The sequence below is a fragment of the Chamaea fasciata genome, unplaced genomic scaffold (genome assembly GCF_029207755.1).
Source record: "Chamaea fasciata isolate MVZ Bird 193981 ecotype frontalis unplaced genomic scaffold, bChaFas1.0.hap1 SCAF_17, whole genome shotgun sequence".
Lineage (NCBI taxonomy): Eukaryota > Metazoa > Chordata > Aves > Passeriformes > Sylviidae > Chamaea > Chamaea fasciata.
This window is the reverse complement of record NW_027094102.1, coordinates 7,337,683-7,350,113: the sequence shown is the minus strand read 5'-3', so window position 1 is coordinate 7,350,113 and position 12,431 is coordinate 7,337,683. Positions and strand designations below refer to the sequence as shown.

The window sequence follows — 12,431 nt, the reverse complement described above, 5'->3', positions numbered from 1 at the left end:
ACCAAAGGTAAAGTTCATTAGGAGTTGAGCATGTTGACCTTCGAAAAATGGAGTTTAGCTTCATCCAGTTGATGAGTCATGACTCTGTTTGTGCGATGCACTCCCTGCAAGCAAGGTTTCCACCGCAGAACTAACAGGCTTTTCTGGGAAGCACTGGGGTTCTGGGTTTCCTAATTATTTTCAAACCCTACTGGCAGCCTCTCTCTGACAGGGATCACGCCTGCTCGAAGTGCAGCACTCAGGCGTGTTTGGAGTCCTGAAGCACTAATTGACTTTAGCTCGGCCTCGCTGCTGAGCGCCGGCTCTCGCAGCCCCGGTCCCTCCTCCTGTCCAAGCCTGCCTGCATGTGGTTTGCATTTCTTCCCCGGAGAAAAAACCCCTTTCTCCTGCCTCAGTGTCGTCTTTCCCTGGAATTGAATTTAGGAGAAATGAAGGGGAGGCAGAATTTTCATGGAGTGACTACCTCCTCTCTCAAGGCAATGATGGCAGTAGGGGGAAAAGGCCATTCCAGAAACCCCTGCCCCGGTCCACGTCCCTTGGCACTGGTGATTTCAGTCACAATCAGGTGGCTTCTGAGCCAGTAAGCCCTGAGGCAGTGAGCAGATTGTGGAGGAGCTACTCCAGTGCTGCTGGCTCTCCCCGCTATGCAGGAGGGGATCCCATCTTTCCCTCCCACTGTGTGCTAGGAAACTGCTGCCTGCCTGGAGCAGGACAGGGATTCTGGTAGAAAACATGCCAACGCCATCCATCACCCGGCCCAGCTCATCCTGGGTGATGCATGGGGGGCTTTCCTATCCATGGGAGAGGAGCAGCAGCAAGCTGAGCCCGAGGGAAGCAGCAGCCTGCAACACCTGAACATCAGCCAGGGATTATCCATGGCCCCTCTGCTTTCTCCTGTGAAACTCTGGGTCATACCCAGCACGCACAGCACTGCACAGGGATAAGCCAGCCACCCTGGCTGTGCAGGCTGCCATTCCCAGCACAGAGGGCTCATGGGCTGCCAGCGGGGTGGGCGGTTGGGAAATCTGTTTCCTCTTCTGCTCGTTACGACACCACAGTGGGCGCATGCAATGGGAGCAGTGAGGCAGTGAGAAAGTATGAAGGTCAGGGGAGACTGCGGTTTGTGTGACGGAGGTGACCCCGGCTGATGCAGCCTTTTACCTGCTCCAAGCACCGCTGTCTGGCTGGGATAGTTCCAGCTACTGCCTCCCTTGGGACATCACCCCTATCCGTGCTCTGTGAGGGAGCAGGTCTCTGCAGATCATGTTCCTGGGTAAAAGAGGGAGGAAAATGGCCAAGGGCAGCTTCCTTGGTGCAAGAGCTGGGTGTGAATCGTCATGAACACGTGCGAGGATGGCATCGGGGCACTGGCTGCTCTGAGGGCTTTGCTCAGCTCTCACAGCATTGCTCCTGCTCCCAGCTAGGCTCCAGCAGTCACAAAAAGGACATGGCTGCTCTGACAATGGCACCAGCGTGCCCAGCAGCCGCCCTGATCCACTCGCAGAATAACTGTGCCAGCTCTGCAATCCTCATCACCTCGTTAGTGACTTGGCTGTTGATTCCTGCCAGGGTCGGGCTCTCCATACCTCCCACACAGTTTGCAGGCCCCTAACTCACATTAGGGGGCTGCTTTCATGTGGCCAGTGGTTTTCATCATCAGTGAGCCATGGAGTGAGTGAAGCACGGGAGCAGAGGAAGGAGACAACAGAGAGTCAGGCAATGTGGGCCAGCATGGCACCGTGGGTGCTGGAATAATGGCTTTGATGTAGTGGCAGTCAGCCCCGGGGCCATGGGCTCAGGTATGGCAGGGGTCTGACTCTCAGGAGGGTCCTGTGGTGAGGGGATGCATGGAGGCATCCTGCTTTCTCCTGCCATGGAGAGGCTGACCAGGCCAAGGGGGACTTGGCACCAAAAGTCACTTCTCAAGAGCAGTCTGGAGCAGCTGACACAATACAGTGTGGGAAAATAAATTAAGGATGAACATGGAGGTGAGGCCACAGGAGGACAAGCTGAGGGCTGGATGGGAGCATGTAGCGGAGGGCGAGAGGGTGGGGAGTGGATGGTGGGTGAACAGGAATGGCAGTAATTTGGATGGGAAACTGAAAGCTTGGCAAGCACTTAGCAGAGCTTCTGTGTGATCCTGCTGAGACACTGACAGTTCCTGACACCACCGATCCCAAATACCCTGTGCTCCTGCACCTGCAGCAGCTCTGCAGGAACGTAGGGGGAGTCTAATAGCAGCAGTGAGATACAGAATTCCAGATCAGGTTTCTGGAGGGAGACCTATGATTGCAAACTCTGCCTCAAAAGTAGGCATTTGAATGGAGCCACTGGTAGGCTCCCAGCCCACCCAGGGCTGGGCTGTGCCGGGAAAGTGAAATGTGAATGCCATCAAAGCCTGAAACCACGGCTGCTGCCTGGGAGTGAGCCGAGCCATGGGGTGGAAATGCTGCTGCTGCTCTGAATCACATCTCAGCAATGGAGAAGCACTGGCTGAGGCATTTCCTGCTGTTCCCAACTCATCCCCATCCGATGCCTCTCTCATGGAGCTCCTGTGCTGAAATCCCGGCCCTGTGGAAAATCCACAACAGCTTTCCTGATGAGTCCAGCTGTCTTCCCTGAAGAAAGGAGTGGCAGAGCATGGCAGGAGGTGTCGTGGCTCCTGGTGATGATTCCCATGGGACCTGCAGGGCTGTGGTCGGTTGTTCAGCCTCAGTGACTTCTTGAGAGGGAAATGGAAAGAGAGAGCAGTGCGAGTTAATTAATTGACGCATAATGAAGTCAAGATGAGCATCCCCCAAGGAGCTGATGCTCAGATTAGGAAAGCAGCAGATGATGGTGTTCCTTGGCTTTGTCCCGAGCCCCAGCCTCCTGCCAGCCACACTGAGGACACTGGCTCTGGCCCAGGGGCAAGGAAAAAGAGCTCATGAATGCCTTTCAATGGCAACTTTATTGGAATTTAGGTGTTATAAGCACTGTGAGCCAGACAAGGGAGTTATGGAAGGGAATGAAATAAACCTATGAATGGCTGTTTGGTGCTTTGGTCCCTTTGGTCTCAGCATGAAGGCTTGCTATGGCAGCACAAACAGACCCTGCATGGACTCAAATGCTTTTCTGATGACAAGAGGCAGGAGCAGGAAAGGAGGTTCAGAGTGACTAACCTGGAGGTTGCTGGATGGTGCTGGGCAGACACCCTTCACAGGATCATGGAATCTTTTAGGTTGGAAAAGCCCGCTTAGATCATCGAGTTCAAATGTCACCCCAGCACAACCAAGCCCACCATCAACCGTCCTGGTGAAGAAGTTGTCCCTAATACCCAAGTAAACCTCCCCTGGCACAACTTGAGGCCGTTTCCTCTTGTCCTGTCCCTGTTCCCTGGGAGCAGAGCCCGACGCCCCCCTGGCTGCACCCTCCTGCCAGGGAGTTGTAGAGAGAGAAAAGGTGCCACCCCGAGCCTCCTTTCCTCCAGGCTGAGTCCCCCCAGCTCCCCATCTGCTCCTGCTGCTCCAGCCCTTTTCCCAGCTCCATTCCTTTCTCTGGCCACGCTTCAGCCCCTCAATGTCCATCTTGTCCTGGGGGGCCCGAAAGCGACCGCAGACCTCGGAGAGGCTCGGCACTGCCGAGCCCACCAGAACGGCCAGCAGCCCGGCGGCCTCAGCCGGCGGCTCGGGCGCAGCGCAGCGGACGGGGGCCCTCTAGTGAGGGGCGGTGCGGCCCGGCTCCGCCCCGGCCCGGCCCGCGGCAGCCATGGCCGGTTTGGAGCCGCTGTACGCTTGGGCAAGGCCCGCCATCTCCCGTCCGCAGGACGCTCTGGTCTGCGGCATCCACTGGGAGCTGATCCAGCACGGCTACCGCTGCCTGGGTACCGGCGACCAGGTACGGGTCGAGCCGCCGCCGAGGAGGCCCAGTAGGCCGCGGTGAAGCCTCGGCCTTTCCTAGCGCCGCTCGCCGGCACCGTGCGGCCGAGCAGGGCGACCGCTGTTGGGGCCGGGAGGACCGGGCGGCGCCGGCGGTGTTGGGGGCACTCGGACCGGTGCGGGGTCCGAGGGGCCTCAGTACTGGTGTGGAGGTCGGAGCGGGCGGCTGCGGGGCTGGGATTGTCCCGGTGTTGGGGAGTCCCGGTGCTGTAGGGGCGTCGCGCTCTTGGGACAGTACTGAGAGGATCCCGGTACTGGGGACGCCGAGGGTCCTGATGCTCGGGGTGGTCTGTGGGATGTCGCAGGACGGGAGATCCTGATGCTGGTGTGATCAGTATGACTCCGGGAAGCGAGTACAGTGCTAAGTGGAGCTTAGTGGTGAGGCAGAACCCTGTAATAAAAGGGAGGTGTCCAGTCCAGTGCTGAGGAGGAAACGTATTGAGGCAATACCAGAGGGTGGGACAGTCTAGTTCTGGACCCAGTGCTAAGATGGGGGTCTAGTGAATTGGGATCCTGATGGCTGTTGGGAGAGTGCCTGATGTGGTGCTCGGAGGTAATGGGGGGTGCAGGGCACTGTCACAGCAGAGGACTCGCTCCAGTGCCGTAGGAGGGAACAGTGTAGGGCAGGGCCCCCAGAAGCACTGATGTGGGGCTAGGACAGACATGATGACAGCCTTCTCCCATGGCCCAGGCAACTCTGTATCATTCTGGGGAGGTGAAAGGTATCTGGCAGGGAAGAGCATTGTGTTCTAGTCTGGGTATTTGTGACCTCCTCCTGCTCAGCAAAGAGTGGTCGTGTCCTCTTCCAGCGCAGGGATGCTGTGGGAGGCTGGCAAGCAGGCAGGGCCAGCCTGTAGGAAATACAGTCCTGCTTGTGCTTTGAAAGTCTGGAAGGCATTGAGGGATCCCCTTCCAAAGACCTCAGTTCCCTCCTGGAGGATCTCCCTGTGCAGCCAAGACAAGATGCCCAGCTCTAGGAGGTCATGCTGGGCTCCTGGGCAGGGTCTCGGCAGCTCTGTTCTGTTCCATTGCAGCCAGGTCCTGATGAAAGGAAGTCAGAGCTGTTGCCTGCTGGCTGGGAAGCCAACAAGGAAGTGTATACACTGCGCTACAAGTCCACGGATGATGCCCGTGAGCTGCTGCTGAAGGCCATCACGGTGGAGGACAGTATGATCCTCAACGTCATGGTGAGCAACCATGTGTCCCTGTGGGTATGGGGTGCTTGGGCTGAAAAGAACACCAGCAGCAATTTCTTAAATGTTGGCTTTTGCTTGTTCTGCCTGGAAGTTGTGTCTGTCCCTCAGGATGGGGCCGACCCAGGGGGTGTTTTTGTGTCAGATGTGGCCCAGCATGAAGCTGGTCAAACTCTGGCTGTGTCAGGGCAGTGGGACAGTTGGCCTTAAACATTCCAGCACAGAAGCTGCCCTGCTTCTGTCCCTTTCCCAGCTCAGGACTTCTCTGCAGCCCCCAACAAGCAGCTGCTCCAGGTGGCCTTGCTCAGTGTTTCATCTCTTGCAGCCTGAACTGGGGAGAGGGAGCAGGGAAAATCTTGCTGTACACTGGGGTTTGCTTCTGGGGATTCAGGCACAGTACAGGGACATGGCAGGAAGCAGGTGAGCCCCATTCCTTGTATCCCAAGCCTGGGGCTGTTGTTGTAGCTTCTCTGTCCCTCATTTCCAGCTCTGCCAAGCTGCTCACTCTGCTTCACCTGTGTTTTTCCAGGATCGTAGCTCTCAGAAGGTGGCAGATGTGACCTTGGCAGTGGCTGACTACATCAACCCAGAGCACCTGGATGATTTCCACAAGTAATCTCAGTTTCCTGGTATTTTTTGCAGGAGCAAATGTCCTATTGGCATGGAGAGGGGAGCAGAAATCAGGGTGGGAGGAGCTGGAGGACTTACTCCTCAGTACAAAACCCGGCCAGCCCTGAAATGCAGCCAGAATTCTGTTCCCTGCCTTCCTCTGCACTTGCACAAGAGATATAGAGAACAGTGGGATTGTGGGTTGGAGCCCAGGGGAGGGCCACCCTACCTGGGAACAGGCCAGGCCAGCACGTTTATTTCCATTGTGCTGGGTGGACACTGCCCAGGAGTGTGACAGCTCCAGCCACATCCACAGTGTCATGTGCTTTCCTGCAGTGCAAACTGGTTGGCCTGGAGCAGAAGGGAGTGGCTGGGTGGAACCTTGCCCATATGTAATGGGGTAAAACTTTGGTCCCTCTGTGTGCTTTATCCCTTCCTGTCCCCTCTGTGCTACCAATGGGGGACATGTTTTGTGCCAGGGACACTTTGGGCTTGTCTGTCCAGCCTGTCCTCCCCATGCCTGTCCAGCACCCCATGTCCTGGTGCCCTGGCCACCCCACCCCACTGCCTTCCCTCTCCTTGCTGCAGGGTGTACAAGAACACCGAGGAGCTGAGGACAAGAATCGCTTCAGGCATCATTGCTCCCCTGGGGGCCCCTGCAGAGAAGGCCAGAAATGAGCCTGAATCCAAAGAGGACGTGCACTGGGATGAGAACCCGCTCCGGCTCCCTCCCCGGCAGCCGATGGGCACAAGGGCCCCATACAGGTGAGTAAAGAGTGTGTGGCTGCTGAGAGCTCCCTGTGAGAGGGCATGTGGTCCTGGCACAGCTCTCCAAACAAAACATCAGGTCCCCATCTCGCACATGTGGGATGGGGAGTGAAAAGGATCCAGACCTTCCCCAGCTGGATCAGCCTGGGTTCTTGGGTTTGATTTGGTTGCTGGAGAAGGTTGGGCTGTTCTGTCGTGACAGACCCAGGAGGGTACAGGTAGAGTGTGGGGCTGGGAAGTGAGGCGTGGGTAAAGGACAGTGGCCCTGCTCCTGCTGGCTGAGGGACCATCAGGGCTGGCAGAGCAAGGACACCAGTGGGAAGGACAGTGCCATTGTGTGGCTGAGCACCCATGGGCACAGCTTCCTGCAGCTTCTCTGCTCTTCCTGAACATTTTGCTGTGTCCTGTGTTTCAGGCCTTCCCCCTTGAGTCCCTTTGCTGTTGGTGGAGAAGACCTGGACCCTTTTGGGTGAGTATGGCTCTTGAAGCAATCCCTGCTCTGCCTTTGGGGGATGTGGGGTGTTTGGAGACCACTGGAGCCGTATCCAGCCAAGTGTCTGAGTGGGGGCAGTTGCTCAGTGCAAATTGTGAGGGACCAATTGACAGTCGCTAAAGCTCAATATGGTTCTAATATCATAATAAGATCCTGTCTCTTGCATAGATGATGGGTTGCAATCTGCGTCTGTTTAATAATCAGCTTGTATTCATTTAACACACAGTAATTCCTGCAGTAAATCAAAGCTGAATACGTCGTTAAGTGAATGTAAGCCTCTAATTTAAACTGTTACCAGCTGCTGTGTCTCCAGCCCAGCAGTCTGCAGAAGGGGAGGCTGAAAGCCCAGTTCACAGATTCTCAAGTCCTGTTGCAAGCCTCTCGTCTGTCTGAGGCACTTGGAGAAAGCCTGGGCAGGGGCTGGGCTGTCTGAGAGACTGAGCTTCACAGATAGATCCTCGATACTTGGTTTGATCAGGCAAGGAGAACCTGTCATCTTCTGGTCCAGTTAAAAGCACACAGTCAAACAATAACCAGCTTGTGGTGTTGTTGTGGAGTGTCCTGCAGCCCAGAGGAGTCTCCTCTTTGGAACCACTCTCCTGTGGGGATCACATTTTTTCCCTTCTTGCAAGACTTGTTTCTCCGTGGGTTTGGCTAGAAAAGCTAAAAGCTAAAAATGTCCCTGCTCAGCTGGAAGGAGAGGCCTGGAGCTGGCTGGACTGGAAGGAAATTTGATTGTACCAGGAGAGGGAATTCATTCTGGGGGGAGGGTGTCCCTGTTTCTCTTGCTGCCTCCAGCCCTTCATCAGAGATTTCTCTGTAAATGACAAAAAAAGATGGTAAATGGAAGCAGATTTGTGTGCTGACACCTGCCAGTGCTGGGGATGGAGACCCAGATTCCCAGGAATATGCTCATGGGACCTGGCTGTCCCGGGGCACTTTGGGCAGCTGTTCTGGCCTAATGGAACTCATTAGCACGGTTGTTAATGACTTGTACGATGGCAGCAGTGTCCGGAGGCTCCAGCCACATTTGCACAAAGCCGACCATGAGGAATGGCACTCACAGTGTGGGGCAGCTCTGAGGAACTGCCGTGGTCAGCAAATGACTTCCAGGCAGTTCTTCAGAAAGGCTTGTGGGAGCCCAGCTGGCTCTTGCAACACTGCACAGGGCAGGACGGGAAGCAGGGATGGAACGTGGCTCTGCAACAAGGGCCAGCAGGTCCGGTGCTTGTTGAGGGAACAGCCAGCATCTCTGCTGTGGAGACAGGCTGACAGAGCTGGGGCTGTTCAGCCTGGAGAAAAGAAGGCTTCAGGAACACCTTAGAGCCCCTTACAGTGCCCAGAGGGGCTCCACAAGAGCTGGAGAGGGACTTTAGACAAGGGCCTGAAGTTAAAGGACAAACAGGAATCGCTTCCCACCGACAGCAGGCCACATTAGATTGGATATTGGGAAGAAATTCTTTGCTGTGAGGATGATGAGACCCCAGACCTCTGGTTGTCCGGAGGAGCTGTGGCTGCCCCATTCCTGGAAGTGCTCGAGATTGGATGGCGCTTGGGACAGCTTGGTCTAGTGGAACATGTCCCTGCCTGTGGCAGGTGGTTGGAATGAAATGAGCTTTGAGGTCCCGTCCTACTCAAACAATTCTGTGGTTCTCAGCAGGGCTCTCTGTCTTTCTGCCATGGGCTGCCTCACTGGCTGGTCCTGGGAGCTTTCCTTTCCACATGCCATGTGCCAGGTTAACCCCATATTCCCATGCTCAGCATTTCTTCTCGAGTGCCAATCTCAACTCCTTCTCTGCCTTTTCTTTCTCCAGAGGCCGGAGTGGGGGAATGATTGTGGATCCTCTCCACTCCGGCGTCCCGCAGCCTGGCATTGACCCATCATCAGGCATCCCAGGACGACTTCCCCCAGGAGCTGTTCCACCAGGCGCCAGATTTGACCCCTTCGGCCCCATAGGAATTGGGCGACCTGGGTAGGTCCTTGGCCATGCTGGTATTCCATCCTGCTTCCAGCCTGCCACTGGATCCCAGCTCATCCCTGTTGCTGCAGGCCTGAGCTCTCACTTATGTTTGACTCTGCTCTGAATTTTTTCCCAGGCCGGATCCTGACCACCTTCCCCCTCCAGGCTACGATGACATGTTCATGTGAGGAGTCACCATGTGGCTGCTCATGAACAAATCTTCTGGGAAGCAGGGGCACTCTGCCTCTTCACTCCTCTTCTGATGGACGTGATACTTCCAGCAGCATTTTCCTTCTCTCTGTTTGGGGCCACATTCGCGTGTGTCCCATCAGCTATAAAGGCTTCCCTGTTTGCAGAACAGAAGAGGAGGCAGTAGTAGGTCATTTCTTTCTCTGCTCCTCTGAGGGTGCCCAGCCGTTTGCACCCAGCAAGGTGGGAGTGTGGGGTGTGGTGCTCTGGGAACGGCCTGGGTGGTGTGGGATTTCTCCTCTGCTTCTCTGGGGTGGCAGAGCTTGCTGCTCGGGTCCCACAAGTGGTGGGTGTGAGGAGGGAGCTGCTCCTTGCTGCTCCTCTGCAGGAAACCACAGCAACCTAAAGGGAACAGCTGGAGTGGGCTCTCCACAGAGTGGGTTTCCCTTTTGCTCTGATCTGAGCAAGGTGCTGACTGAAGGGCTGGAGAGCCCAACCCACAGGGTCTCCATGGGCAGACCCCCAGCAGCAGCTGAGTGTACGCCTGTGCCTGCTGGTTTTGAAGAGCAGCACCAGAAAAGCTTTTGATGTGCATGAGAAGAGACATAGATTGAATTCCTGGCTCTCCTTGCCCCCTCTCTTCCCTGAAGTCGTGGCGTTTTTCATTCCTGGGGTGCCTGTGAAGCCCTGCAGGCAATGTGGCAAGGGGTGCCCACTGGGCACTGCATGGATCTGGAGTAAGAGGGAGGGAGCTTTGCAAAAGAGGTTTTTTGAACATGTTTTCCTACTGCCAGTCTTGTTGCGTGTGGCTCTGCCTGGCTGGCTTGGGGAGAATGGGTGAGATCTGCTTGGCTCAGGCTCCTGAGCTCTCTAGAAGCTTCCCTTCCCTACAGATTCCCCAGCTCAGTTGATTTTGGGCCTGCAGCTCTCTCCTATCAGGGACTCACACTGTTTTTCTTCTCATGGTTTGATCTCTTGGAAAAATGTTCACGAGACTGAAATAAAAACCTGACAACAGTGTCGTGCTGGTGCTTACTGGGGTGGTCCCTCTGTTCCCTACTGTGCAAAGGGAAGCCCCAGAGCCCTTCCCGAGGCAGAGGATCCACGCTGGGAGCCCGCTTTGTACCTTCCCCTGAACAGCAGCACTCTTCCAAGACGATGTAACTGTATTAGGAAAATGAAGTGGAGAACAGCCCAGCCCTGCTCCTGCAGTAATTGCCTCTCCGGGGCATTGAGTGCTGTTGGAACACTGCACGCAGCTGCGTTGGCAGAAATAAAAAGGGGGAAGGGATCCCCCCATCTATCTCTTTTCCCAAAAGGCTTTTTCTTTTTAAAACCTCTTTGCCTACAAATGCAGTTAATAAAGCTGTGTTATGGTGCGTGCCACCCTGGGCCCTGAACATGTGGGAGCAGGAAAGACCAGCTGGAGAAATCTGGTGCTGGGAGCAGTTGGAGCATCCCCTGCATCTCCCCAGGGCTCATGCATGGACCCCCATTCGTGGAGGGGCTGATTCTGAGCCCAGACCTACTGCATTACCCAGAGATTTTTCAGGGGAACTCCCAGCTGCGGACTCACGGATGGGCTGTGGGCAATGCCCATGAGCAGAGCAGCATGGGGGGGGACGGAGAGAGACCCAGGGCTCCGTGAGGCCATTGCTCTTTTTGTCCCCTCCGGCTCCTGGGACAGCCTGCCTATCCACAGCTTCGTTCCAGGAGAAAGAAGCTCTCAACGTTGCTGCTGGGGTTGAGAGACTGGATGGGGGAAGAGGAAACAGCTTTGGCCTCATCGAGAGGCCGTCTCTGCGGGGGGCGGCTGTTTTCTGTGCCTGAATTAATCATGTTCTGCGACCTACCAGGAGGGAGAGACGCAGCCGGCTTTGATGGGGCTAATTAAAGCGAGTCAGCGCGGGGAGAGGCTGCGGCAGGGTGAGGAACCGGCTTTTGTCTGCAGCTCCCTGCCCCGGCGGGTCCGTGGTGTGCAGCTGGGAAACAGGTGGCAGAGGAGGGGAGCGGGTTCCAAAGGGGACAAGTGTCTGCTGCAGGCCTTTGCCTGAGCCTCTGGGCTCCTAGGGCTGAGCCATCCGCTCTCCAGAAAGGATGGGTAAAAGGAGGCAAGTATCCTCCTCTCCATGTCACAGGATAGTGGCAACAGGAGACTGTCCCCACAGCTGGCTTCGGTGCCACCAAAGGAGCTGGAGCATGGCAGAGGTGGCACCTGAGGACCAGTGATCCCAATCACATTCCTTATTCCATCTGTAGGGCTTGTGGCCAGCACAAACCCCGTTTCCTGAGAATGACTGGGGGGCAGCTGCCTCCATTGCAGGCTTGTTCCATAGTGGCTGTGAGGGCCAATTCTCCCTTCAGCAGGAGGGACAATTCAGGCCCTCAGCCATGTGTCACTGTCCCCAGCACTATTGTTTCTGCCCTAAGCGACAAGAAACATTAACATGCACGGGAGCACAGTAACACACCCCAAGTTTTTATGGGGAAGCTGGGAGGAGTGGCTGGGTCTGGGTGTGCGGTCTTGGCACAGGCTCAGCCTCCCTCCTCCAGCAGCAGCACTTCCACTACAGGTTTGAAGAGAGGCGCTGGATTATTGGTAATGGCTCAGGATCCCCAGAGAGTCCTTCAGGCCATCTGCCAGCCCGCCCAGCCCACAGCACCTGCCTGCATGTTCCCGATGGGATGGCAGAACCCCCGGCATCACTAATTACCCTGCAGCCGGTGCTACATCCCTTGGATCCTGGGTACAGGGAAGCCGTGTGTGTGGCCCAGCAGGAAAACAAAGCAGCCCCCGTTATATGAAACTGGGAAAGGCACGCTGGGCCCTCCCTGCTTGCTTTGCTCACCCCTGGCACAAAGAAAGACACCCCCAAAACACCAGCACTGGGGAGCGAGCCATTGACCCTCATTGCGCTCAGGCTGTGCAGCATCAGCCTTTCCCAGCCAGATTTTTCTCAGCACTCTGGAATATTTTGGATTGCTTCCTACTACTCCCCTGCACATTAAGCACCACATGCTACTGCCTCTTTCCCAGTGCCTGCCAGAGTGATGAAGGGACAGCCAGGTCAGACAGCTTCACGTCTCTCTGCCACAGCCACGCTACACCTCAGCCTAGGGGAGGTTGTGTACAAGATCACATCCCAGCCCTGGAATTCTCAGTGGGGAATCTTCTTTAATGGCACTCCTTCCTTAACACAGCTTGTTCATTTGTAAATATATCTCCCTCCATGTAGAGGCTTCTCCCCAGTCCTGCAGGGACTCAAGGCACAGTCCAGCAACGTGCTGACAAAGCAGTAAC

General features: G+C 55.9%; 1 protein-coding gene across 1 annotated transcript; it reads left to right on the top strand.

The window, feature by feature from the left end:
* The first annotated feature begins 3,740 nt into the window (after window positions 1-3,740).
* On the top strand, window positions 3,741-10,147 carry PSMF1 (proteasome inhibitor subunit 1). The gene is made up of 7 exons (XM_066199100.1): window positions 3,741-3,876; window positions 4,952-5,104; window positions 5,640-5,722; window positions 6,308-6,484; window positions 6,903-6,956; window positions 8,795-8,953; window positions 9,078-10,147. Exons 1-7 carry the CDS (start codon window positions 3,748-3,750, stop codon window positions 9,127-9,129), a joined length of 807 nt encoding a protein of 268 aa, XP_066055197.1. The 5' UTR covers window positions 3,741-3,747; the 3' UTR covers window positions 9,130-10,147.
* The last annotated feature ends 2,284 nt before the right edge of the window (window positions 10,148-12,431 follow it).